A 23842-nucleotide genomic window follows, 5' to 3' on the forward strand; every position below is an offset into this window, starting at 1 on the left:
AGGTCAAGGCTGGTTCTGGTTCTGTTCTGCTCAGGAACTCTGTCTGTAAACACAGTTCACCGTGCTGCTTAAAGCTCTATCAGGCAAAGAAGAAGCCAGATGTGAACAGATGTGTCTCCTCTGGACCAAAGAGGAGAACTGTTCTGAGGTCAGTCTGCCTCTCTGATGGTATGGGGGTGCATTAGTCCAGGTTCCAGGACTGTTGAACAGACAGAATGGGACACCCTCAGGTCCAGATGTTTACAGACTGATGATTCTCTTTTTTGTCTGTCACTTTGACTCTCATAAGACTGAATTATCAGCAGAGAAAATTGGTTTTGCAAAATCAAAAAAGCTTAAAAGATATTTCAACATCCAGCTGCGACAGAACGAGGTTCTGTGGCTCGTGAGGAAATGAAGAACCATCTTAAATCTTCTGAGGCCTTTTAGAGACTCCCTCATGAAGGTCGGTAATAATTTGACTCTCAGCTACCACCACATCCAATTTTAGCTCAATATCTGTAAAAAGGACTGAGTTACTCATTTCAATTAGCCATGGCAGCCATCTTGAATCAGGTTGACTTCAGTAATTCATCCAGTTTTAATTCTCTGAGAGTTTCATTCAGACGGTTCCGGTCCAGAAGGAGCAGGAGCTTCGTCCACAGCTGGAACCACCAGGAAAGGACCAGGACTGGACTCAGACGAGGCTGAGCAGCTGCTAAAAAATAAACACGTCCCGCCGTGCGTTCAGAGAGGCTGCTGACGTGACGCCTGCAGGAACACTCATTGTTAAAATGTCATTATCAGCCTCATTTATCCCTGAGCACACACACACACACACACACCGTGCAAACAGAAAGGACAGGTGCTGCGAGCTGCAGGTCACGCTAAGAACACGGCTGACCCAAAACAAACATTTACAGAAGACAACTCTTTGGTCTCCTGGTTTACAGGTCCTTTTCACTGGGAGGAAACAGGAAGTTACCAGAGTTCTGGTTCTGACCTGGTTTAAACCCAAGCTGCAGCTTCTTCAGGTCATCAGAGCAGGTCTGTGGACCTCCTGAACCAACGTCCAAAAACACAAATAACAGATTATTTCTGCATCTTGTTAGGAACTGAAAGGTAAACTGAGCTGCGGTGAATGTTTGAGGCGGCTGGAGGACATTCAGCAACAAGAACAAAAAGGAAGCAGAAGACTGGGAGTAAATTCATTAAACAGCAGCTTCCTGCCAGAAAACTGAGGTTAATGAATGTGTTTCAGTCTGCAGCAGGAGGAAACTCAAAGATGTCAGAAAAGTTACAAACAAACAGAAGAAACTCAACTTTTAACAGTTCGAACTAAACAATAATTCACCTGAAACAGGGAATAAATGGGATTATGTTTCAGGTGTTTATTCCAGAGTTCAAGAGGTCTAAAAACTGCATAAATATGGACACAAAGTCACAAAGTCCTGTTCGGTTCTGCCTCTTCTTCTGTCCTTAAAGCTCAAACCTGTTTTGCCGAGTTTCTCTCCTTTAATATTTCCCTTCCTGCATTGGGCCTCCTTCTTCACTTCCTCCTCTTCTGTTCTCCTTCCTGCTGAAGTAAAACGAGCCATTTGAGGCACCCAGACTACAGATGTAACTTCACTCCACGAGCTTCACAGCAGATTCTGTCGTTTACATTTCACCAGTCGTTCTGCTAATGAAGGCAGTCGCTGAAGGGAGGAAAAAATAAACGCTTAAGAAAATAATTGGAGACCTTCAGCAGAGAGGCTGCACTGAAAACCTGTTATCAGCTTAACTTTCCCTCGCTGACGCAGTTTCTATATTTGTTTCCAGTATTTTTGGAGAGTTTCTTCCTCCTCTTCCTCCGCTGCGCCGCAGCTCTGATTAGTCCATTAGTCACAGAGAACAGTATAGTTTATCATCGGCCAACGAGCCTTCGAGTCCGCCTCTGAAACTGATCCATCACTGCTGTTAGTCGCCTCGACGCTTAGAAACAGATCAGAGCAGAAAACACGAGATTAATAACAGCAACAAGAAGAGAAGGGTGGTGGTCGAGACAAACAGAGAGGAAATGTGGATGAGTTTAAGACTGAAGCACTTTATTTCTAGACTTCTGAATGTGGACAGAGATGGATTTAAATCAGCTGCATGTGGACGACGGGCACGGCTTGGTTGTGTTCTTGGTGTAAGGTTTACGACTGCGTTCCTCGAGGCGTTCTGTGGGAGTGAGGGTCGTTTGTAAGTCCGTTCTGGTCCCTGGAGAACCAAAGCAAGACCTGCGTCTGCACAAAGTCAGGGTTGGACCTCCCCCAGATTTGCTTCTTGTCCCTGATCCTGTTTGTGGGGATTTTCTTTTTCATTTTTGCACATAATGTGGTTCTGTTGGCGTCTTCAAGCCACAACCTTTAACGTGCATCGGAGCAGTTCGCAGCCGAGTATGAAGTGGGATGGTGCCTCCGGGTCAGGGATGTGTCTTTGAGTTCTAGTTTCTTAAGTCTTGGTCCTGAGTGATGGTAGGAAGGAATGGGAGGCCTCAGCAGCAGTAATGAGGTTGTTGCTTTGATGAAAATAGTGTTGAGTCAAAAGGAAGTGGTTATCACTGGTAGTAAATGTTTGCAGGGTGCTAAAAAAGCTCCAACATGAAATCTACTCTGTTGGAGGACTGTGGGGTTCTAGAGTCATTTTTAAGGGCTTTCTGGTCCGTGGAGAACCAAAGCATGACCCGTGTTCATATCCTGGACACAAAGTCCAGCTCCTTGGTGCAGGTTGGACTCCTCCAGAGGTGTCCCTCGTCTATGATCCTGTTTGTGGTGTTGATGGAAAGGATCTCAGGGTGCTGTTGTGTAGAGGAGTGGTCTGGTTTGTCTGTTTTTTGTTGATGTGGTTCTGTTGGCGTCTCCAACCCATGATCTTCAGCATGCTCTGAGATGGTTCACAGCTGAGTGTGAAGCAGCTCGGTTCTCATTCAGAAAAATGTTGAATCCTCCCTCTGGTCAGGAGAGTAGCAGGAGATGGATCAACGGACTGGAGTCTCGACCGGATCAGGGTCTCGTCCGGAGGAGGTGAGGAGCTCCATCATCTGTGGGGAGCTCGGAGGAGAGCCACTGCTCCTCCTCATCGAAAGGAAATAGCTGAGGTTCAGACATCTGATTACGCCTGGGACTAGGAGGAGAACCAGGGCAGATCCAGGACTCTCTGAGATGATGGTTCTGGTCTGAGAACACCTCCGGATCCTCCAAGAGGAGCTGAAGAGCATTGTTGGGGAGAAGGAGGTCCAGGTTTTCCTCCTGGACCTGCTACATCCCAACCCGACCGCAGATAAGACAAAAGAAATGGATGCATGGATTTTCTGTGAGAGTTAAAATAATTTAGAGGAAACCAATCCAGTTTTATTTTGTTTCTAGTACATAAACATAACAAAATATAAATCTAAGAATACAAATGTTTTTCTGCACAGAACTTCCTAATTTCAGAGGGAAATTCCTGAAAACACTCCAGTTTGTGAACTTCCTGAACGTCAGACCTCATCGGTGCTGCTCCTCACCTCGTCTCAGTTCAGAAAATAAATCTTCAGGCATTAAATGTTTTTTGATGCGTGTGAAGCAGGAAAGAAGCTGCTCAGATCAGGTTTCAGCTTCGTGTTCCTTCACTAATGAAAGAGATAATCAATTATCGAGGCATCCCTTAAATTCGATTAGAAGGACGAGGAACCGTTACAACCAACATTGTTTCATTTCTTTTATTGCTGCGACTCTTCTGACACTCAAACACATAAAAACTAATGAGATTCATTTGTCTCAGTGCCCAAAAACAGGAAGAAGGGTTTTATCTTTGCTGCTGTTTAACCCTGAAACAAATGGTTTTTTTTCTCCACTTGGTGGGGATTTGAAATTAGTTGTTGTTAAAATCTCTACAATAAAACAGACATCCCTTAGTGGGATTATATAATCATTTTAGATTCTTATTTTAAATAAATCTTTAGCTTCATTCTGCAGATCAAAGGTTTCCTGTGGTGGGGATGGAGGGGATTGGGATGATCTCCATAGATTATTTATATCAAAAATTTAAATAATTTCATGAAACGATGCAGATGCAGCTACAGCCTGAAATCCCAACATAACTTTGTAATGTTTTTATGTTTCTGCAGTGTTTTATGGAGGAGATGTGACGAGTTACAAGCTTCATGTCTGTGGAGGTTTGGGTGTGTGACCTCTGACCTCTGAGGGGATTTAAGAGGAAACCATCAGTCCTTCAGCAGAGAGACATACTGGGTGGAAAAAGACAGAAATACCTCAGATTAGATGTTTTATTTTAAATCTGCACAACGAAACACAAGACAAAATCAAAGCTTACTGTCGGCACTGGCACCCTTAATAAATAGTTTTTACTATAAAAATAACTAAAAACTAAAAATCCTAACTTTAAACACATAAATTGCCATTGAAAGGCGAGCGATCATGTAAACGGAGAGCACAGCTGAGCAACACAGATTCTCGTTACACCCAAACTGCACAAATCGATGAGGAAGCCTCCGGCCAGTAATGATCCACAACCACGGAAGTGACCTTTAACTGATCTGGAGACTAATTAGTTTTGACTGAAACAAACGGACGGGCGGGTCTGATTATCTCTCAGCACACACACACGTTTCTGGTACACGTACACACACGTGCACACCTTGTCTGGAAGCATTAGAATGGACCGAGCACATCGGAGTCCCTCTGATTAACAGAGCTTTGCCTCGATGGAGAGAAACCTGATTGATGCTGTTTCACTCTGAGAGCACTGTGTCTGTCAGGACATGAACTAAAGTTTCAAATCTAAATCCACTCGACTGAAATCCAGTTGTGGCTAAAGGTGAAACTCAAAGAAACAAACGACTGCTGGGATTGGCTGGAGCTGAAACAAGCAGAACAAAAGAAGACCAAATCTGAGCCAGAACGTTGAAGCAGATTAGAAAGTTTTGAAGGAACTGTAAAGATCTCAATGCATTTCTATGGAGTACATATTTTTAAATAAAGCTAAATATCTTGAAAACCAAAAAGTCACAGCAGCCACCCCCTGTACGAGCTGAACGTTTTGATGTATGAACGGCTAAAAAGGCACAAAGTCTGCAGAACAAAAACTTTATTTTACAGCTTCGACACTTTGAAACTAAACAAAAAGAACTGTTGAGTGAGTCAGAAAAGAGAAGGTAATGCTGTCATACAGATCTGTGTTCTTCTGAGGAGCTGCATTAAAACTGATGGAGCTTCAGGCAGAAACCTCTGAGCCACCATGCCATCCAGATAAACCAGCTGGGCTCACAGGGAGGACGGGATGAAACCCTCCAGGCCCGTCTAACGGCACCAGGACACAAAGATAAATTCAGTTCCAGGTGCTTCACACGTCTCATTTACACATCGGCTTTGAAACGAGGATCCTTGAACAGAAACGCCGCCGGGCTTCTTTTTCATCACGGCTGTGTTGACTGGAATCGTTCTCAGGTGATTATAATAATTAGGCATGAATCATGTGGTGTTTGAGTCTGTATCTGACATTATACCACTGATTCTGACTGATTTCAGGAGATTTCTGTTGTTTAAAATCAGGAGAGAAAACAGACAACTGGCAGCCATGTTGGATTTTAATGTGCAAAAATAATTAGGATTCAAAAGCTAATCTAATTTGATTTAAACACAATAAAATAAAATAATAACATTTATTCTATAAGAGAATGTGTTTATTGGGAAAATAGAATAATTTAAAGCACTAAATGAGACTTTAAATTTAACATATTTAAGACAATCAGCAATAATTTGAGCAGAAATATGCAACTTATCATCTGGTTTTGTGAGGTTTGAAGGAATTCGGCATTCATTCTTTCTTTAATTCATGTAGGCCTTCTGGAGGATCTGGAGCACTTTAAACCAAATTTGGTTCTCAGAACTTTAATTCATCTTTAATTTTTGACAATTTGAGACCATTTAATACTCCAACGCCATGATTTCCCGAAGCTGAGTCTCGCAGGGTTCAGTTAGTTTGCTCACCTGCCAACAGGCTTCAGTTTGGAGTCTGCCTCCTGGAACTATTACTCATTTCTGCTCTATTTAATTCTTGTCAAATGTCAGCACGTCTGATGGCGTTTCCTCTGCGGGAGGTATCCAAGCACTTCTGTTTCCTTGGACTGAACACGAAGAGCTGGGAAAGGCTCCTGCTGACAGGAAGCTGAGAGGAGAAACATCCTGCCGGCCTGCTGAGGAAGAGGAGCGACCAGCTGCCTCGGGCCTGAGAGCAGGACTCTCGCTGCCAACAGAGTCCTGATGATGTCTGTTTTAAACCGAGTCAGCGTCGAATGATGAGTCACGGTGTGAGCGCTGAGTCAGCATTTCTCTATGTTCCTTACAGTCAAACTACTTCTGGTTTTCACAGGAAGTAAAAACCTGAACGATTCAAAGACACAAGAAGATGATTTACCTGAACCTAAATCCATCCATTGTCTGTACCCACATTTCCTTTCTGGGTCTCAGGGAGCCGATGTCTGTCTCCAGCAGATGGGAGACACCCTGGACATGTCTCCAGTCCATCACAGGGACACAGAGACAAATGGGACAACCATTCACGCTCTCACTCACACCTCGGGACATTTTAGAGTTACCAATGAACCTAAAACCAAAGTAAACCCAGAATAAACCCAGGTGAGCTCAGGGAGAACACGTAACTTCACCCAGAAAGGCCCCAGGTTGGGAATCGAACCTGCGACCTTGTTGCAGGGAGGCAACAGCTCCAACCAACGTCGCTGTTCCACCCTGAAACTGAATCCTAAACACTGATTTTCATATTTTCTGTTGTGCAGTAAGACAGAAATTCATCCTGTTCTGACTTAAATAACTGGAAAAATGTTTTATAAACATTTTTTAAACAGCCCTGTTTTCTGCATCTTTCAAAAAAAAAATCTAAATAAATATTTTTCTTGTCTGGCTGTAGGACTCAGATCCTGCAGGTTGGTTTTTATCTCTTTTTCCTGTAAAAGATGCAGCCAGGAGGAGGTTTCACATTCAGACAAAAGTCCTGCAGCTTGAATTCACTGTTTTTCATTTATTTACAAGTTAATTTAACTTCCAATAAAAGCTTTCTCACTTTTCTAAAATAACTTTTTGACTTTTAAACAAGTTTAAAAATTGAGAAGATTAAAGAAAAAAAGGTTTATTATAAAAAACATTTTATTTTACATAAAAGAATATCTTACAGGACTGACAGTTTATCTGTGTACAAAACTAAGGAGAGCTGCTTCACCTGCTGGTGAAGGAAGGTTACTGCAGTTCATCTTCATCATCCTCATCACCTGGGCTGGACAGGACGTCCTTTTTGTCCCCCGTCCTGGGACAGAGCAGCCTCCTCAGGAGTCGTTGGGGAGGCCGAACAGTTTGACGGTTCCCGCCTCACGGTTGTTGTCGTACTTGCCCTCCTTGTCGTCGCAGGCGTAGGCCAGCAGGGGGCGCTTCGGGTGCCAGGCCACCGTGAAGGTCGGCGAATCGCACTGCACCTCCCACAGCTTCTCTCCTGCAACACCAGAGGAAAACAAGTTCAAAACCTTTAAAAAAGGTAAAACATTCAAAGTTTAAAGATGGTTATAATTATTAATTTGTTGTGAAATCTGGACAGATGATTGTTATTGTCTCTGGACTCATGAGGTCCTTCAGCACCAAAAACAACAGTTTATCTGCGATTTTAACATTTCCAGTTAAAAGCTTTTGTTATGAACTCGACCTCCCAGGTTCTCCTGAGTCTCTTCAGACCTTAGAACGGTTCTTCAACGATTCAAGATCTTCTAATGTCTCATTAAACCTGAGTGACCTTTGAACTCAGGGGGTCAAACTCATCCTCACAAAGTTTTCTTAAAATAAATAAATAAAAATGCTGTTTTTCCAGATGTCTGACCGCAACCCTGACCTGTTTCCACCTCTGCGATGTCGATGAAGTGATCCTCGGAGGCCGAGGCCAACATCCGTCCATCATGGCTGAAGCTCAGCGTCCTCACCGGCCAGTCCAGTCTGCAGCACACAAACCAGCAGTCACTAACCCGCAGGGTTTACTCATCCACCGCCACCTTCCCGCCGGGTTTTCCGTACCTGGAGAAGCAGCGAACGCACACCAGCTCGTCCACGTCCCACAGGCTGACCAGGGCGTCGGCGCTTCCCGTGGCGAAGTACCTCCCCGTCGGGTCGAACTTGATGCAGATGCAGTTGGACGGGTGAGCGTTGATGGACTGGATCGGCTTCAGATCCGGGTAACTGAGCACAGAACAAACGCGGTTCTTTTCAGGCCCGGATCACACAAACAGAGACGTCCCGCGGTTCGACCTCAGCTGCTGGAACAAGAATGTTTCCGACCTGAGAATGTTGATGCAGCCATTGCCGTTTGTGAGGAAGAACATGTCGTTGTCGTTGTTCCAGGAGATCTCGTTCACCTCGAACTTGAACTGCTCCTCGGCTTTGGAGCGATGCGTTTTGGCGTCGATGAAGGTCACCACGTCGTCTTTGTTGCCGACGGCGATTGTCTGCCCGTCGGGACTCCAGCAAATGTTGATGTTCTCGCCTGAGATCAGTTCAGAAAACAAGATTTAATGCTTTTAATACGTCGGCTGCAGCAATAAACGTGTGGCTGTTACATTTTATTCTTTTTCAAACACAAACAGAAACACCCACCCTTGGTGTTGACGGTGGCGATGCATTTGGTGGTGCGCACGTCCCAGATACGGATGGTTTTGTCTCCAGACGCCGTGACAAACAGGTCGGGGTTGGTCGGGTGCCAGCAGAGTTGGTCCACGCTGTCACTGTGGCCTCGGTAGTTGTTCTCTTTCACCTGCGGACGGAAGAAAAACTCGGGTTCAATCCTTTCAAACGTGGCGTTCAGCCTCTTCTTTCAATCTGACGCCTTTTAAATGTGTTTATGATGAGGTTACGTCAGTTCAGATGTGTATTTATTTGTTTCCAGTAACGTCTGAAGCACGTTTAGCTGGTTTAACGGGTGAAATTAAAGGCCGAGCTGAGTTTAAGACTTGGAAGATGTGTGCTGAATGACTCTCAGCTACTACCACACCAAAGTTTAGCTCAGGATCTGTAGAACTGGCTGAGTTATAGCTTTATATCCATCCAGTGGTCCGTGTGATATTTTGCTAACAGGCTTGACTGACCTGAAATGATCAGTTTAGGCTCAGGGTAGAAATTGGGGACTAATTTTAGCTCAATATCTGTAAAATTGACTGAGTTAGATGTATTTTCTGATGGCTGTGGCGGCCATCTTGAACTGGGTTGACTCCAAAAGTTAATCAGTTGTAAACGTGAGATCAGGATGATGATATTTAACTATAATAAAATCTGAATTTAATCAGATAAAAACCTATAGCAGTTTTTATATTATGTGCTGTAGCTGACGGTGGAGAGGTAAAACTGTGAAAGGTAAAAACGTGACGCAGAGGAGCTGAAACCCATTCATTCCCGGGCTGAAACTCACCAAACGGTCCTTCTCCAGGACGAAGACGCTCGCTGTTTTATCGAACGAACCGGAAGCGAGCCTCCTGCCGTCGCAGCTCCAAGCCACCGAGTGGACCTTGGCGGTGTGAGCCGCGAACTCCCGGCTTTTGTTGTTGTTTCTGAAGCTTTCCTGCATCTCCTGGTAGTACTGGGACGACATATTGAAAGCTCCTTGTCGCCGGAAGTCGAAGCGGAGTCGGGAGCATGCGCAGTACCGCCCCCTGCTGTCTCGGAAGCGTTTGACAGTTTACAGCGGATTACGGTGCATTCAGGTCGTACCTGAAGGTCATACTGTCTAAACACTGAAAATGTGCTAATGTATAAAAAAATATATTATTAATGACTTTGTTTGCTAGTTGCTAGCCTGATCATTGAGCACGACTCAAATCTTACCGGAACTGGAACACGTTTGATCACTTTTCACGTTTTCTCAAATTGAAGCTCCGATTTTCGAGGTTATTTGAACGCAGCATATAATGTGTTTTGTTTAGTTTTTTTAAGTTTTATTTTTGGTCAAAAGCTTCAATAACATACTTTGTCAGCTGTTAAACACAACTAAACAGATCCGATAATAAGTGTACTCTTTTTGATTGTTGTTAATGTTATTTATAAAATTAGAGTTTCTCATTTTTCTTCATCTTAGTACTTTTTCTTACACTTTCCTTTAAAATAAGTCTATTTGTGCACAAATGAAGCCCTAAAAATATGTTAAAATAATTTAAAAAGAGCTCCTCTGCACACAAACTTGCTAAATATTGAGACAATGTGATACAATAAGACCAAAATACTTCACTAAGAGGTTTCTATGATTGTCAAATTTATACCTTATTTGAATTTTATTCTGAAAGTTTGCAGATCTTCTGCTTTATATATTTAATCAGCACAAACTAGACTGTAATTATGTTTTAATTTGTTTAAAAAAAATGCAATCTAGATTTACTCTATTTTTCAGTTTGTTCATTTTAGACATTTTAATTGTAATTCCAATAAACCTTTGTAATCATCACTGTGTTTATTTGCATCTTTGTGTTTATTTGCAGCACTCAAATTCAACTTAAATTCAGAAAATCTTGTTTCTAAAATCTGCACGTAAGGCAGCATTTATTGCTTCCTTTCTGTGCCTGGAGCGAATTTCTTCTTTGAATAATAAAACACCACTCTTGTCTGGTATTTAAATATCATTTTATTTCAAGTGATGCTAAATAAAAATCCATGTGTTTAAAAAAAAAACCTTCAACACTCCATGTATATATGCCAAAACAGACAGAATCTACTCTAAAGAACCACTTTGCTGACAGTAAATGCAAACAATCAGAGGAGCTGAAAACCTCACGCTGCTGCAGGTTGAACGCTGACATCTGGAGGTTTGTGCAAGGCCTCGATGTGCAAAATATCGTGGCAACCTTTATTTCGCAGCATAACTACTAACCTCTGGTCCTCTGCGCGAACAGATCAGAACTAAACGCACTTTTTAACGTGAGTTTGTGTTTAAAGAAAGAACGACGAGTCGTGAAAGTTTCACACAAATGTGCCTCATGTAGTTGCATACTTATTGGAATCGTTTTCAAAGTCAGAAAAGCTGTAAATGTACAGGAAGTAAAAGAAACTCCTACAAAATAAGAGTCAAGAAATACATGATAAGAAGCATCATAACGTGTGCAAACAGGGCTCAGTGCTGATTTAGTGCAGGAAGACATCTTATCTCCAGTGGAGGGACAACAGGATGGTATCTCACAACAAAAGGATGTTCAGGTGGAAAAGGCAGGTGTCCGTGGAGAGGTAGAGAAAATAAACAAGCACCTCAATCCTCAGCTAACTCCTCGCTCAAGCAGAAAACCTGAAAACACGACTTTCTGTTTGGGTTTCTCAGCGAGGCCCACTGATGCGGTGACGGTTTGTCCCGTGGACCCTGAGAAGATTCCTGCTACAAGTGCTCCTCGAGCCCTGAAAGATCAGACACGTTTGAGTTTTCCCGCCACACGCTGATAGTCGACACGCTGGGACTGAAAACGCTTCCCCGCTCAGAGACAGGGCTGCACACAAACAGGAAGGCATCTCGACTCAAAGAAAGGTACATTTACTCAGTTATCTTCAGCCGAGGCTGCAGTTTCCTTAGAATAATAAAAACAAATAAGTTGTGTTTGAGTATCTGAGTCCGTCCCGCAGAGGAAACTAAAGATCCTCTGGCTTCTCTTCTGTTTCTAACAGGCAGAAAGGTTCTCCAAATCACTGCTGACTGTAGCAGATTTTTTTAAAGGATGCAGCAGCACCAACCCAGAACTGCTTTAATCCACACATCGAGTCAGGAGGAGACGAACCCGCCTGTTTGGGTTTCATTTCAGGCCTTCAGAATAAAAGCTTCAGGTTTTTATTTACTGTGGTGCAGTCTGAACCTCCATGTTGTCACATATATGTTCAACTTCTTGTTCCTAATCAGGGGCACTTTCTTTTATTGTTAATTGTTTTATATTTAATTTAAGCGTGTGTTCGTTTGTCCATCTGTTAGCAAAATATTTCATTTTAATAGAACTCTACTTTAAGAGTTCTTCACAGATGTAGAGCTAAAGTTCAGAGTGGTAGTAGCTGAGAGTCATCCTCAACACAAACTCTGAAAACTAACAGATCGAACCGGCGGGCGATATGCATTTCTTTAAAGAATGTCAGGTTCATTTCGTCAGATTCTGGACGGACATTTAGAGATTTTAAATCTTTTTGTTTTGATAAAAAAGTTCTGGTTTTATAAGCGGTTCTGTTCTGGATCCTGAGAAATCGGATCGGATTTTCATCCGACGATGTTTGAGCGACGAACTCCTCTGATCAGTTCGAGCTCAGAGTCTGTCGGGGAGGACTCTCAGCTACTACCACACCAAACTCCTGTTTGTTAGGGTCGACTAGCTGCGGCAGCCATCTTGAATCAGGTTGACTCTAAATGTTAATGAGTTCATCACCCAGTGGTTCCTGAGATATTTTGCTAACAGACACTTCAGGCTCAGTTCAATAAATTATTACAAGTTTGAATAAAAATTATCCGTTTCTGTTTCTGTTTGTTGATTTTCAGAACTTTCTGAAGCTTTTATTTCTAAATGAAGTCTCATGGTGACACATTTCTTTTTATAATTTTAATAAAAATCTTAATTTAAACTCTTTTCTTCACCATATTTACTCCAGAGAGGGTTTATTATATCGTGATGAATTCTTTCAGGCTGACAGAGCTGCTGTTCTCTGTAAACTCTGCATTTCTTAGTTTCTTCAAAAGAGAAAAAAGCTGTTCTGTTGGGTTTTTGTTTTAGTTTTTTCAGAATCTTTAAGTTTAAATGTATTAAAGTTTATGATGGAGTTTCTGCAGCGGCTGACCGTTTCTCTGACCCGCTCCTGTTGTTGTTTTTGTCAGTTTAGAAATATTTCGAACTCAGTTAATTTGTTTCAGTTGCAGGTTAGTTTCATCACACGGTTAGTGTAAAATCTAAAAAACAAAAAAACGTGAAAAGCAGATTTTTGTTCTGGTTTTGATCCAAGCAGAAAAGGCAAATGTGTTTCAGAACCTTAGACTGGTCGGATCCGTTCCTCATCAGTAAAAACACACCAGGTTCTGAGGAATAAGACTCGGGTTCCTCTGGGTCCGTCTCAGCACTCGGCGCTACCGTTAACAGGCTCGGCGCAGACGGCGGCGGTGGCGGCGGCGGTGGGTGGGTCCTCACCGGCCTCCGTGTGCTCCACCCCGTTTGACTCGATCCGGTTCTCCGACCCGACACTGTAGAACAAAAACAGAAACAGAACACATCAGAGACCCAAAGCAATCATTTCAGAGGTAAATTTACAGGTTGTCCTTTTCAATTTCTGAACATTTTTAATCTTATTTTTGTGTTTTTACAAAGTTTCCATGTTTTATAAACAAAACTTCATCACGCCGCTATGGAGGCGGGTGATCATGTAAGTTAGTGTCTTTAATTAAAATTAAACAAAGGTCCACCTAAAGTAAAAAAACCTCTCAAGCAAAAGTCCAGAATATAAGTACTAAATATAAAATAAACTGCTAAGATCAGGATTAATTTAAAATAAATTTATAACAAAACATTTTATTTTTGAATTTTGAGAAACAAACTTCAACAATTTGTTACACTTTGAACACTAATTTTATTTTACTAAAATATAAAAACTCATAGAAAGTAATCACTGGATGTGTCTTCAGCTGATTTACTTTTAGAGTCATGATATTTTGCTAACAGAGACAACTACATGATCGCCCTCCTCTTGTGGCGGCGGGCGCCAGCAGCCAGCCCCGCCCCTTTCCCTTCCTTCACCTGCCGATGCAGCCGTTGCTGACGGGACTCTCGGCTGCTTCCTTCTCAGGCAGAGAGCTGCAGGACCTCCTCTCCCTGTCGGAGCTCTTCCTCGGGGCCACCACGGGCCCCGGCCCCGACCCCCGCCTCTCCGGGTTGACCCTGGTTCCGGCCGGGTCCGGAGGGAGGCTCGGCCCACCGGGTCCCTCTGAATCTCTGCCCGAGTCGCTGCTGGTGCGCGTCCCGTTCAGGCTGTCGGAGGACGAGACGTGGCTCATCTGACCGTCGCGCTCATCTGGAGACAGAAGGGAAACTCGATGACGTCTCTGAAACGTCTTGTTTCAGGAGCCAGGAGCCCGACAAACCCTGGGAGTAAAAACATGCCGAGGGTTCCACCGCTTTCAAAACATATTAGGCATTTAACCTCCAAGGTTTAATACGCTGCAGGTTGACTCAGGAGACCACCTGAGGGCGGCTCTGTGTGGCTGGAGCTGATTGTTTTAAAGACTAAAGTTAGAGGAGAGAAGACCAGCTCTGCTCCTCCTCAGACTGATGAAGGAGGTCCAAGCTGCAGGATGAGGTGCTGCCAGATACGACCAAAATAAGAATGAGTCGTTGTTTTTACACATGAAATCAGTTTGTTCTTTAAACCCAGTTCAGATGTTCTGCAGCACTTGAACTCATCATGATGCTGATTCTGCCAGAGGAGGTCGCAGCCGTCTGACCTCCTTCTGAGGGTCGGCTGAGGGTGCAGCGCCCTCTGCTGGACCAGCCTGAAGCACGAGCTGGTTCTGACCTCTGCAGCGTTCAGGACACGTGCTGACATGTTTGAATCGATCAGGACCTCCTGTGGAGTCAATTCGTCTGAACCTTTCTGTTTCCATGTTTGTCTGAAAACTCCTGATGAACTTCTGGGTAAAGAATTGAAATGTTTGTTTGTTTTGATGTTTAATAATCTGCACTTTGATTTAATGAATCTGAGAACTAAAATGATGATCAGACTGCAGATTTTCAGGAGATGTGATGGAAACCCACCTCCTGATCCGGCCTCTCCAGCCTTGTTGCGTCGGCGCCTCAGGATGACCTCCAGCTCGCTGTCCTTCTTCGACGCCGGCGACGGCCCCGACTCCTGGGAGCCTCGGCTGGGGCTCCTCTTCACCGTCTCCTGAAGAAGACGGCAAACAGGAAGTTCACGAATCAGATCGCCAAAAACTACCAGAGCTCCTGCTGGTTCAGTTTTTGGTGTCTGATCATTTTAGAACCATAAAACAAACAGTTTAATCAATAACTAAGATGTTTTGGTAAAATTAGTGGTTTAAGTCAGTTTAGTTTATTTATTTAAACATAAAAAAACAGAAAACACTATAATATAACCAAAAGTCACAACTTTATGTTCCTTCTTAATGCTCCTAAAATGATAAAAACTAAAACAGGTTTTCAGCTAACAGCTGTTTGTTGGAGCTAAAATCTGATTTTCTGTTAAATTGTGTTTTTGTGTTAACGCTGAGTCAGCACTGTTGTTTTCCTGTTTTATTCTCCACATTATTTACAATCTGCTTCTGCAGACTTTATGCTGTTTCAGCTGTTTTTATATCAAAACGTTCGGCTCGTTCAGGAGATGGCTGCTGTAACTTTTAGCTTCTGTAACTTTTATATATTTAAAATGTTTATCTTTATTTACAAATATTTTAAACTGAGATCTCTTCTCTTTGAAATATACTGGCTCTGTTTAATATTAATTTTAGCTTTTAGCTACTTTTAGCTCACGTTTTTCTACATTTTGAAGTGTTCTGCTTCTTTTAGCTTCTTTTAGCTTCTTTAGCTTCAGCAGCTCAGTTTCAACGTTCACACTGTTTTTTCACAGAAAATGCTTCTTTGTTTTAGTTTCTGTTATTTTTCACAGATTCAGCCTCAGAAATCAGAACAGATTGTGTTTCTGTGTCAGACTGCTGCGAAAAAAGAGCCTAAACATCAAATTTATTGGTTTATTCCTCACGTTTAGGAGACTTTTTATGCCTGAATGAGGTCAGAGGTCAGAGTTAAGTGTAAAGTGTTGAAGGTACGAGGACTGAGAGAGAAAAAGCAGCTAAAGAGGCGAGGCGGATGAAGAGTTTTGCACAGTGCTGTAAACCGTAACACACCCTAAAGCGGATTATAGCCTGTTTTACCAGGATGCCTTTCAGCTCGTCCATGGCGCTCTCCTGCTGTTTGTCCTCACAGGGGGGAGGCTGCAGGAAATAAAAACAGAAAACTGAGTTTAACGTTCATCAGAGAAGAAGAAGAAGAAGAAGAAGAAGAAGATGAAGATGACAGACATCTCTGCCGTTCAGTTTGTGATTAAAAATCTGCTCGGCTTTTTTTTAGGAGAGGAAGAATGCAGAAGGATCAGAGAACTGATTATTCCAGGGTCAGCAGAGGGTTAACAGTGCTGGGTTTGATGGGCCACAGGGAGGAGGGAAACGTCAATAAACTCACTTTTACTGCTGTTCTCTGCAGCACAAACAGGAAACATGGAGAGGAGAGAGAGAAGAGTTAATTCAGAGCATCAGACGTCCGGGACAGCTGAGTTTTACCTGTCAGAAAACTCCTGTCAGAGGTGACGGATGGGCCGAAAGGGACGTTAAATGGCCACAAACAGACACACAGACATAAAAAATTACAAGAAGATACACAGGATGAAAATACTTGATAAAGAAAAACAAACAAAAAGACAAAGAAGAGAACAAAAAGGAACAAAATGATCACAAAAAAACACAAAAAGATCATAAGATGTTCTCAGAGACACACATTTACACAGAAAAGAAATAAATCCGACACAACAAATAAACACAAACTCAAATAAATCTGTCTCTGATATTTGTCCACAAACCTGTTGTCTCTCTTCAGATTTACGTCCAGCACGTCTTTTAGATTTAAAATTAGAACTATAAACTATAAACCTGGCTTCAAATGTTGTTGTAATTCTGGGAATCAGAGATGTTTCAGTGCTTTACAAAGAATAAAAATAAAGTTTTAGGGTTTAAAGATGAATAAAAGACAGCTGCTGTCCTCACCTTGCTGTCCTGGCTTTTGACGGGACGCAGGACGACACCGTGTTTGATCCGCTCCATCATCTCGTTCACCGCCTTCACCTTCACGTCGTCCACGCCTTCGGCTGCTGCGGCGTCCGAGACACGAGGAGACGAGGAGACGAGGACACGAGGACACGAGGAGATGAGGACACGAGGACACGAGACACGAGGAGACGAGGACACGAGGACATTCATTCAAACATCAATGTGAAGCCAAAAAAACAGACAAACTGAAAATGTGTCTGAATATAAGAGACAAACTGGAAACAGTCTTTGTTTCTCGTGTTGAATTAGATCATAAAAGGATGTTTTAATGTAGAAAACCAAGAAGAACCTGACCTGGAGTCTGCTCCACCTTCACTTTGGAGCCTTTGGAGGATTTCCTCATGATGGCGATCAGAGAGCTGAGGAAGAAAATATTGAATTAAAGGAATTCAAGTTCTTCACACCTGTGGTTTAAAACACTTCCAGCCATCGGATATTTCTAAAAACAGGTCTGAACTCCCACAGTGCACATTAAAAACATCTCAGATCATGTTCAGAGGAGGTCTGGACTCCTTTTATCCACATGTTTGTTAGTCTGAACACGATCTGTCCGGAGCCAGGCTGTAGGACCTCCTGCTGAGCAAACATGTATCACCTGGATGTCTCAGAGAAGACCCCCGGCTGCTGGCTGGTTAACGATAATTAAACAAGAGTCCTCTCTGGTTTGGTTGGTTTTTGTCAGTCAGAGGACAACAGTCTGAGCAGCGTTTCATCACCTGTCTGTAAATAAACTCTGACGCTGCGCAGAGAACAGCTGACCGCTGCAGGAAGTGTGTCACAGGTGATGTTCTCACCTGAGGGGGTTGCATCTGGATGGGGGAGGCGGTGGAGGAGGGGGCGGAGGAGGAGGAGGGGGAGGAGGTGGCTGTGGGGGAGGCGCGGGAGGCGGGGCGACCCCAGGTGACGGGGGAGGAGGGCTCATGGTGGCTGCCATCTCCTTCTGGGTCTCCTGGAGCTCGAGGACTGAGGACAGGAAACGCATGAAGACATCATCGTCAGCATCATCATCATCGTCATCATCATCAGCAGCATCATTTATTCAAACTAATGTTCCATATCCTGCAGACATGTCTCGCTCTTTGTTTTGTTGTAAAATATTTCTTCTCTCCAGTGTTCAGGCTTCCCCTGACAGCCAATCAGAAACAAGCATTTTCTGTCCCCGTGCTGTGTTTTTATACCCAGAAATGACCTTTGACCCCTCCTGCTGTTCACCTCTTTTCTCCAGCTCCTCGTTCTTCTTCTCTGCCAGCTGCAGGCGTCCGTCCGTCTCCTTCTTCTCCACCTCCAGAAGCTCCAGCTGTCTCTGAAGCTCCTCCAGCTGTTTCTTCACACAGCTGTCCTCCAGCTGGGCCTTGAGGCTCTGCACCTGCACACACACACACACACACACACAGCACGGATAAAGGAGGTCAAACACTTCATAGCCTCATTATTTTATGTAATTAATTGTGAGTTTTTGCATTTGTTGCATGTGTATCACTGAGATTTGAAGTTTCCTCTCTGTGTGGAAATCTTGTGACAAACAAATCCACAACTTTCCTGCAAAAACAAGGTTGCAGGAAGACTAAATGCGTACCTGCTGCTGATGCTGCAGACGCTCCTCCTCCAGGGTCTTGGTGACGGCAGCGACGTCTTCCAGAGCTTTCAGCAGCTGGATGCTGGGCTCGGCGCTCTGCAGCAGCAGCATGCTCTGCCTGTTGGCCTCCTTCTGCTTCACCAGCATCTGAACAACACGGAGGAAGAGGAGGAGGAGAAACTCACATTTTAACCTTTTTACTGTCGGAGTCTGAATAAATCCTGCAGGGTTTCCTCTTTTCAGATCAGTAAACACCCGAGTCAGGTTAATTCAGCCAAATGCTGACTAACTCATCATTTTATTAGACAGGAAGTTGGTTTCTTTCATCATGAACCAGAAGAAGGACTTTAGAGACCTAAAACCAGAGCCTAAGCAGCATCATTTCCTCACCTCGTGTGCAAAACTCTCCGCTTTAACTCGGAGGTTTTGCTCCAAGTCGAGCTGCTCCTTCATCCCGTCGTACTCCTGAGCTGCCATCATGGAAACTGCAGATAAAAGACAAATATAGCAACGGTGTGACAACGACATATTCCTTCTGTTTAACCGCTGTTTGCATGTTTCTCGTTCGGACTCACTTCTGTTGAACCTCTTGATGGTTTTGCTCTGCTGCTCGACTGTTTCATGAAGTTCTTTCATCTCTGCCCGATTCTTCTCCGACTGTCCTCACCAGGAAGACGATCACAGCAAAGACAGCAGAATTAAACACCAGTTAAACTGAAGTGTGAGACGTGTGAGTCCACCTGTCCTCACCTGTCCTCTCAGCTCCTCTATCTGTCGCTGCTGTTCGTGAATCTGACAGACAAACTTCTTCTTCTCCTCCAGCAGATTGTTTACGGTCTCCCTCAGCTCTGGTGGAACAAACACTTGGTTTCAATAAAGTTTATTCACAAAAACTCTGTCTGAAGCTGCTCTTTAAAGACAGGATAAATTCTGCAGAATACAGAAGTTAAAATAAGTTCATGACTTCAGGAGAGCTCTGAACTTTTTTAAGGTGGATATAATTAAAAAAACAGGGACAGAACAAATTCTTCTCAGAGTTCAGACAATAAAGAGTTAAAGAAAGTTTAACACTACAGTTCAGACAAAATGAAATTACATTTTCTGTAAAACTACAGAGTGAATGCTCTGTATTTTTAAGTCTGCAGACTTAGATAAATAAAAACACACAAACAAGACAATAAAACCAGGAAACTGTAGCCTGATTGTTAACTCAGCGTTCACATTATTACTGAGACACATTTCAGCTCAGTTTGCCGCTGAGAGGAAATAATCTGTGAGTTGTACCTTTGACCTGTTGCTGGCACTGAGTGAAGGTGTCCGGGCTGTTGTCCGCAGCGTCCACGGCGTCTCCGTCAGCGTCTCCGTCAGTGTCTCCGTCAGCGTCTCCGTCAGCGTCTCCGTCAGCTTCCAGCGCGATGCAGTCAGAGATGCTGGGAAGTAGTTCGTCCAAACACGGCCGTGACGTCAGGCTCAGATACTTCAACTTCCTGTTCTCACAGTTCAGCTGGACGACAAAGACAGCAGGAATCCACGGTGAGAGACTGAAGCCAGAGACAGAGTGGATCTAACGGCGTCGCATCTACCTGTAAAGACTAAAGTTTGATAAAATCACAGAGTTCTCCGAGTGAGGTCATTAACAGGAAGATAACGTAATCAGTTTGTGTTTGCAGAGTCGTCCTGACTCGACTGTTGGCCCTGATCTCCTGCTGATGGCAGCCGATAAAGAAGCATTGATCACTGTGTGTGTGTGTGTGTGTGTGTGTGTGTGGCGGACCTTGGTGGCCAGGGCCTCTGCATTCTCCCGACATGACTTCTCGATCTCGAGCTGAGTCTGCAGAACTCCCACCTCCTCAATCACCATCTGAGACACTGACGGACATGGAGACACATGGAGACACACAGAGACACACAGAGACACACAGAGACACAGAGACACAACTCTGTCCATTAGATGTCCATCACCTCAGCAGACAGTAACTTCCTGTATGGACCAGGAAGTTACAGAAATGCAGAAAGTGAAGCAAAGAAAACAAAAAGCTGCAAATAAAGCAGGTTATTATTTTGTGTTTCTTTCAGTCTCAGGGTTTTGTTTCCAAGCAGGAGTTTGGATTTTATGAGTTTATCTCATGCAGGGACCATGATTGATGAAACTCAGGGCAGCAGAACCAGGTGAGATCCTGGGACGGGTTCTTCAGGTCAGCTCAGACCAGATCACAGAGGTCTTCTGCATCATGTCAACATTTTTTAAAGCAGCAACTTTAACCAAGTAAAGAGACGCCCGGCTGCAGTCATGCTGACGAGAGACAAAATCTTTGAGAGATTATAGTTCTGGTCCAGGAACCAGCAGCAAACACATCAACTACTTTTTATATAAAATCTAACATATGTCAACATCATTATCATCATACAGCTTTTCTTGGACTTTATTTCAGCTTTTAATACTGGTCAACGCTCCAAACATCAGTCGGTTTCTGCTCAACAAATCCTTTCTTTCATGGAATAAATGCAGCTTTGGGATTTCTACAGCAAACTTGTTCTAAGATTGTTGCAGATTTTTTTTTTAAAAACTGACTTCTTGCACTGAAAACACAACTTTCTCATAATGCAAATTTATGTATTTTCTGTTATGATCACTGGGGTTTTCTGTACAAATTCTGACAGCTTTAAAAAAAAGAAAAGCTGAGTCTGTCGGAGATTTGCGGCTGCAGAACACATCTTCACAGCTCAGTTATTTTAAAATGACCTAGATTTGAAAATGTAGAGCAACAGGACAAATTCCTGGAGAAGTATCTGTGGATCCTCTCTGTCCTCCTGATGGATTTAAGTGATAATCAGTTTGAACTGATAAACATTAAAAAGCATTTTTGATTAAATCTGGAAAGTAAAACTAAAAGCGTCACCGTACCTCTGTCTTCATTCATAGTTTCAGAACCACAGTCCTGGACTCTTATTTGTTTTGTTTTTAAATAATCTTATTTTCTTCGTTCTTTAAGATGTTTCACATATTAATCCCTCCTGACTGACTGATGGGGGCTTTCAGGATTTTATTTATTCCTGGGACACACCTAGAGAGTGGCTGAGGTCACATGACCGACCTGTACATCCTGTGGGTCAACTTTGTTTATCTACCTCCCAACGTGTGGGACGTTTTGGTCACATGATTCGAGGCGTGAATGGTTGTGAAACCACCTGCAGAGGAACGTCTGTCACCGTTCTGTTAAAAAGGGATTTTTTTCTAGTTCTTCTTAAAAAACCAAGAAAGAAAATCTATTTTTCTTCTAGTTCAGCTCCACGGAGGTTCCCACTCACTCCTCATGATTGTCAGATTAATTTGGGGCTTTTAATGATTTATTTTATTTGGTTTATTTTCTGTAATCCACATAAGGTCAGAATTAAACACACAGACTCTTAATCTACCTTCATTCGCCTAAAACTGTTAATAGGTGGTGCTGAAGGTTCTAGAAGGTCTTTTAATTTGACACAGCCTGTTAACTTCCTGTTTGTGAGCCTGGATGACTGCAGCTGGTGATGATTGACCAGCGCTCATCTGTCCCCCTCAGATCGGTTAGGATGTTCAGGAACGAATCAGGAATCACCAAGGATGAAGAAACTACAGGAGCACCAGTGTCCCTGTCCTCACTGAGACCAGTTCTACATCATTATGGACTGAGAGGATGAAGACAGAAGCTCCAAAACCTGCAGCTGTCCACACGGACGAGACAAATGTCTTCAGGAGAAGGGTTTGATGGTCAGATGAGACAAAGACTGAGATGTTTGGACACAAAGACAAGAAGGATGTCTGAAGGAATCAAGGTGAGGCTGTAGGTTTAAATGAACTCTGAAACCAGAGGAACTTCATGATGGTGGATCTGTGTAAACACTTTAGTCTTAATCAGGTCAAGGATTTACTAAAGTCTGGAATTAAATAAATTAACTGCCTTGAAGATAAACAGTGATGTTTAAGACTGTGTTAAAGCTGTGAATTTATTCAGGGTGAGATGCGGCTGCATAATGCATGATATGCAAACGCGTCCCGGGCTGACCTGCAGGACCACGATGAACCTCAGCTGAGATGAACTGCAATCATTTACATTTACAAAATGGGCTTGTTTCGACAGGTTATACATTTAATTTCCCCAGTTTCACTGGATAAGTCCAGTCACTGTCAGCTGGGAAAGACAACCTGAAGGTTCAGCACATTTCTGCTGATGACTGGTTGTGAGCGTGCATCACGAGGATCAGCTCGGCTGGTAATGACCACCTGGGAGGTTTTCAGACCGGTCGTTAGGCCGCTGCAGGTGAAACCGCTCGCTCAGGTTTCAAAGTGACAACAAACCATCTGCGGCCTGAATCAGTCCATCCTGCAGGACTCTGTTATTATAATCCTGTCGAGTTGGAAACATGTTTTCAAAGAAAGCTGAGCCTCAACCTTCAGCTGCTGCTTTCCTCAGATATACTCCTCAGTTTCGCCGATGAAGGCGGAGCAACAACCTCTGTCTGAGCACGAGTGTGTTTGTTTGGATGTACCATCAGCAAAATATCTCCTGAACCACTGAACAGGTCCTGATGAAGCTCTCAGACAGTAATCACTGAGTGTCACCACAACTAATCAACCTTAGCAAACACACAAATGGCTACAAGTGGCAGAACGTTGGTGTGGTAGTAGCTGAGAGTACTCTGAGAGCACAGACATCTGGGGAGATCGATTACAAATAAGCTACTTTTGAGGTTTGACCAAATCAGTAACACCTCCATCCCTCCTCAATGTACTATAATCTGAGGTTCGTTTTCACTCTTTATGTGGGTTTGTTACCATGGCAACTAATTCTGTAAAACCTAACCTGAACCAGTTCTGGATTGAAACCCGCTCCCATCCGTCTGCATGATTCAAAACAGCTGTGATTTGTTTTAGTCCTGCTGTTTCATCAGAAGCAGTAAGAAGTGAGAACTGTGATCCTGCAGTGGGTCCACCATAAACCTGCATCTGTGTCAGCGAGGCCCCGGGGCCCCTGAGACCATTAACGTCCCGCTGACCTGACCTCACATGTTGGTCAGGTGAAGCTCGCAGGCAGGAACCTGAACGCATCACAATGACTTCCACAGAAACACAAACTAGGCTGAGAGTATGATTTTTATCCTGATGCTTTTAGAGAGCCGTCTCCCTGCAGCAGCTGTAGAGGCCCTCTGAAGGACCACACAGGAGGTAGAGACCCTCTGAAGGACCTGATGACAGGTAGACACCCTCTGAAGGACCTGACAGCAGGTAGAGGTCCTCTGAAGGACCACACAGGAGGTAGAGACCCTCTGAAGGACCTGATGAAGGATAGAGACCCTCTGAAGGACCAGACAGCAGGTAGAGGTCCTCTGAAGGACCTGATGACAGGTAGA

The 23842-nt window shown here is 43.6% G+C and overlaps 2 protein-coding genes across 5 annotated transcripts in view; both read right to left on the reverse strand.

Annotated features, from left to right (window-relative positions):
- Nucleotides 1–7136: 7136 nt before the first annotated feature.
- On the reverse strand, nucleotides 7137–9688 carry thoc3 (THO complex 3). The gene is made up of 6 exons (XM_017438050.2): nucleotides 9463–9688; nucleotides 8655–8811; nucleotides 8340–8544; nucleotides 8079–8240; nucleotides 7900–8000; nucleotides 7137–7509 (listed from the first exon to the last, which is right to left on the reverse strand). The coding sequence occupies exons 1-6, from the start codon at nucleotides 9640–9642 to the stop codon at nucleotides 7346–7348; spliced, it is 969 nt and encodes a 322-aa protein (XP_017293539.1). The 5' UTR covers nucleotides 9643–9688; the 3' UTR covers nucleotides 7137–7345.
- Nucleotides 9689–10653: 965 nt separating this feature from the next.
- Nucleotides 10654–23842, reverse strand: part of shtn3 (shootin 3) — a 20949-nt gene continuing 7760 nt past the window's right edge. Inside the window, exons 3-17 of one of the 4 annotated variants that reach the window (XM_017438041.3) lie at nucleotides 20229–20323; nucleotides 19739–19958; nucleotides 19205–19302; nucleotides 19030–19111; nucleotides 18845–18939; nucleotides 18455–18601; nucleotides 18091–18244; nucleotides 17673–17841; nucleotides 17173–17237; nucleotides 16816–16916; nucleotides 16238–16252; nucleotides 15931–15990; nucleotides 14798–14927; nucleotides 13784–14057; nucleotides 10654–13233 (exon numbers count right to left, since the gene is read on the reverse strand). In XM_017438041.3, coding sequence (XP_017293530.1) covers nucleotides 13107–13233; nucleotides 13784–14057; nucleotides 14798–14927; nucleotides 15931–15990; nucleotides 16238–16252; nucleotides 16816–16916; nucleotides 17173–17237; nucleotides 17673–17841; nucleotides 18091–18244; nucleotides 18455–18601; nucleotides 18845–18939; nucleotides 19030–19111; nucleotides 19205–19302; nucleotides 19739–19958; nucleotides 20229–20323 — 1832 coding nt within the window. In that variant the 3' untranslated portion in view covers nucleotides 10654–13106. Of the gene's footprint in view, nucleotides 13234–13783; nucleotides 14058–14797; nucleotides 14928–15930; nucleotides 15991–16237; nucleotides 16253–16815; nucleotides 16920–17172; nucleotides 17238–17672; nucleotides 17842–18090; nucleotides 18245–18454; nucleotides 18602–18844; nucleotides 18940–19029; nucleotides 19112–19204; nucleotides 19303–19738; nucleotides 19959–20228; nucleotides 20324–23842 lie in introns of all 4 variants that reach the window. The other 3 variants (XM_017438040.3, XM_037977261.1, XM_017438042.3) reach the window with 3 other exon arrangements.

Source organism: Kryptolebias marmoratus, linkage group LG9 (genome assembly GCF_001649575.2).
Source record: "Kryptolebias marmoratus isolate JLee-2015 linkage group LG9, ASM164957v2, whole genome shotgun sequence".
Lineage (NCBI taxonomy): Eukaryota > Metazoa > Chordata > Actinopteri > Cyprinodontiformes > Rivulidae > Kryptolebias > Kryptolebias marmoratus.

Excerpts from the sequence above, each read along its gene's own strand:
- thoc3 (XM_017438050.2), bottom strand. The coding sequence starts at position 9,642 with ATGTCGTCCCAGTACTACCAGGAGATGCAGGAAAGCTTCAGAAACAAC. Across the intron at positions 8,812-9,462 it reads TCCTGGAGAAGGACCGTTTG|GTGAAAGAGAACAACTACCG; the intron begins GTGAGTTTCAGC and ends TTCCGTCCGCAG. Across the intron at positions 8,241-8,339 it reads GGCTGCATCAACATTCTCAG|TTACCCGGATCTGAAGCCGA; the intron begins GTCGGAAACATT and ends TTCTGTGCTCAG.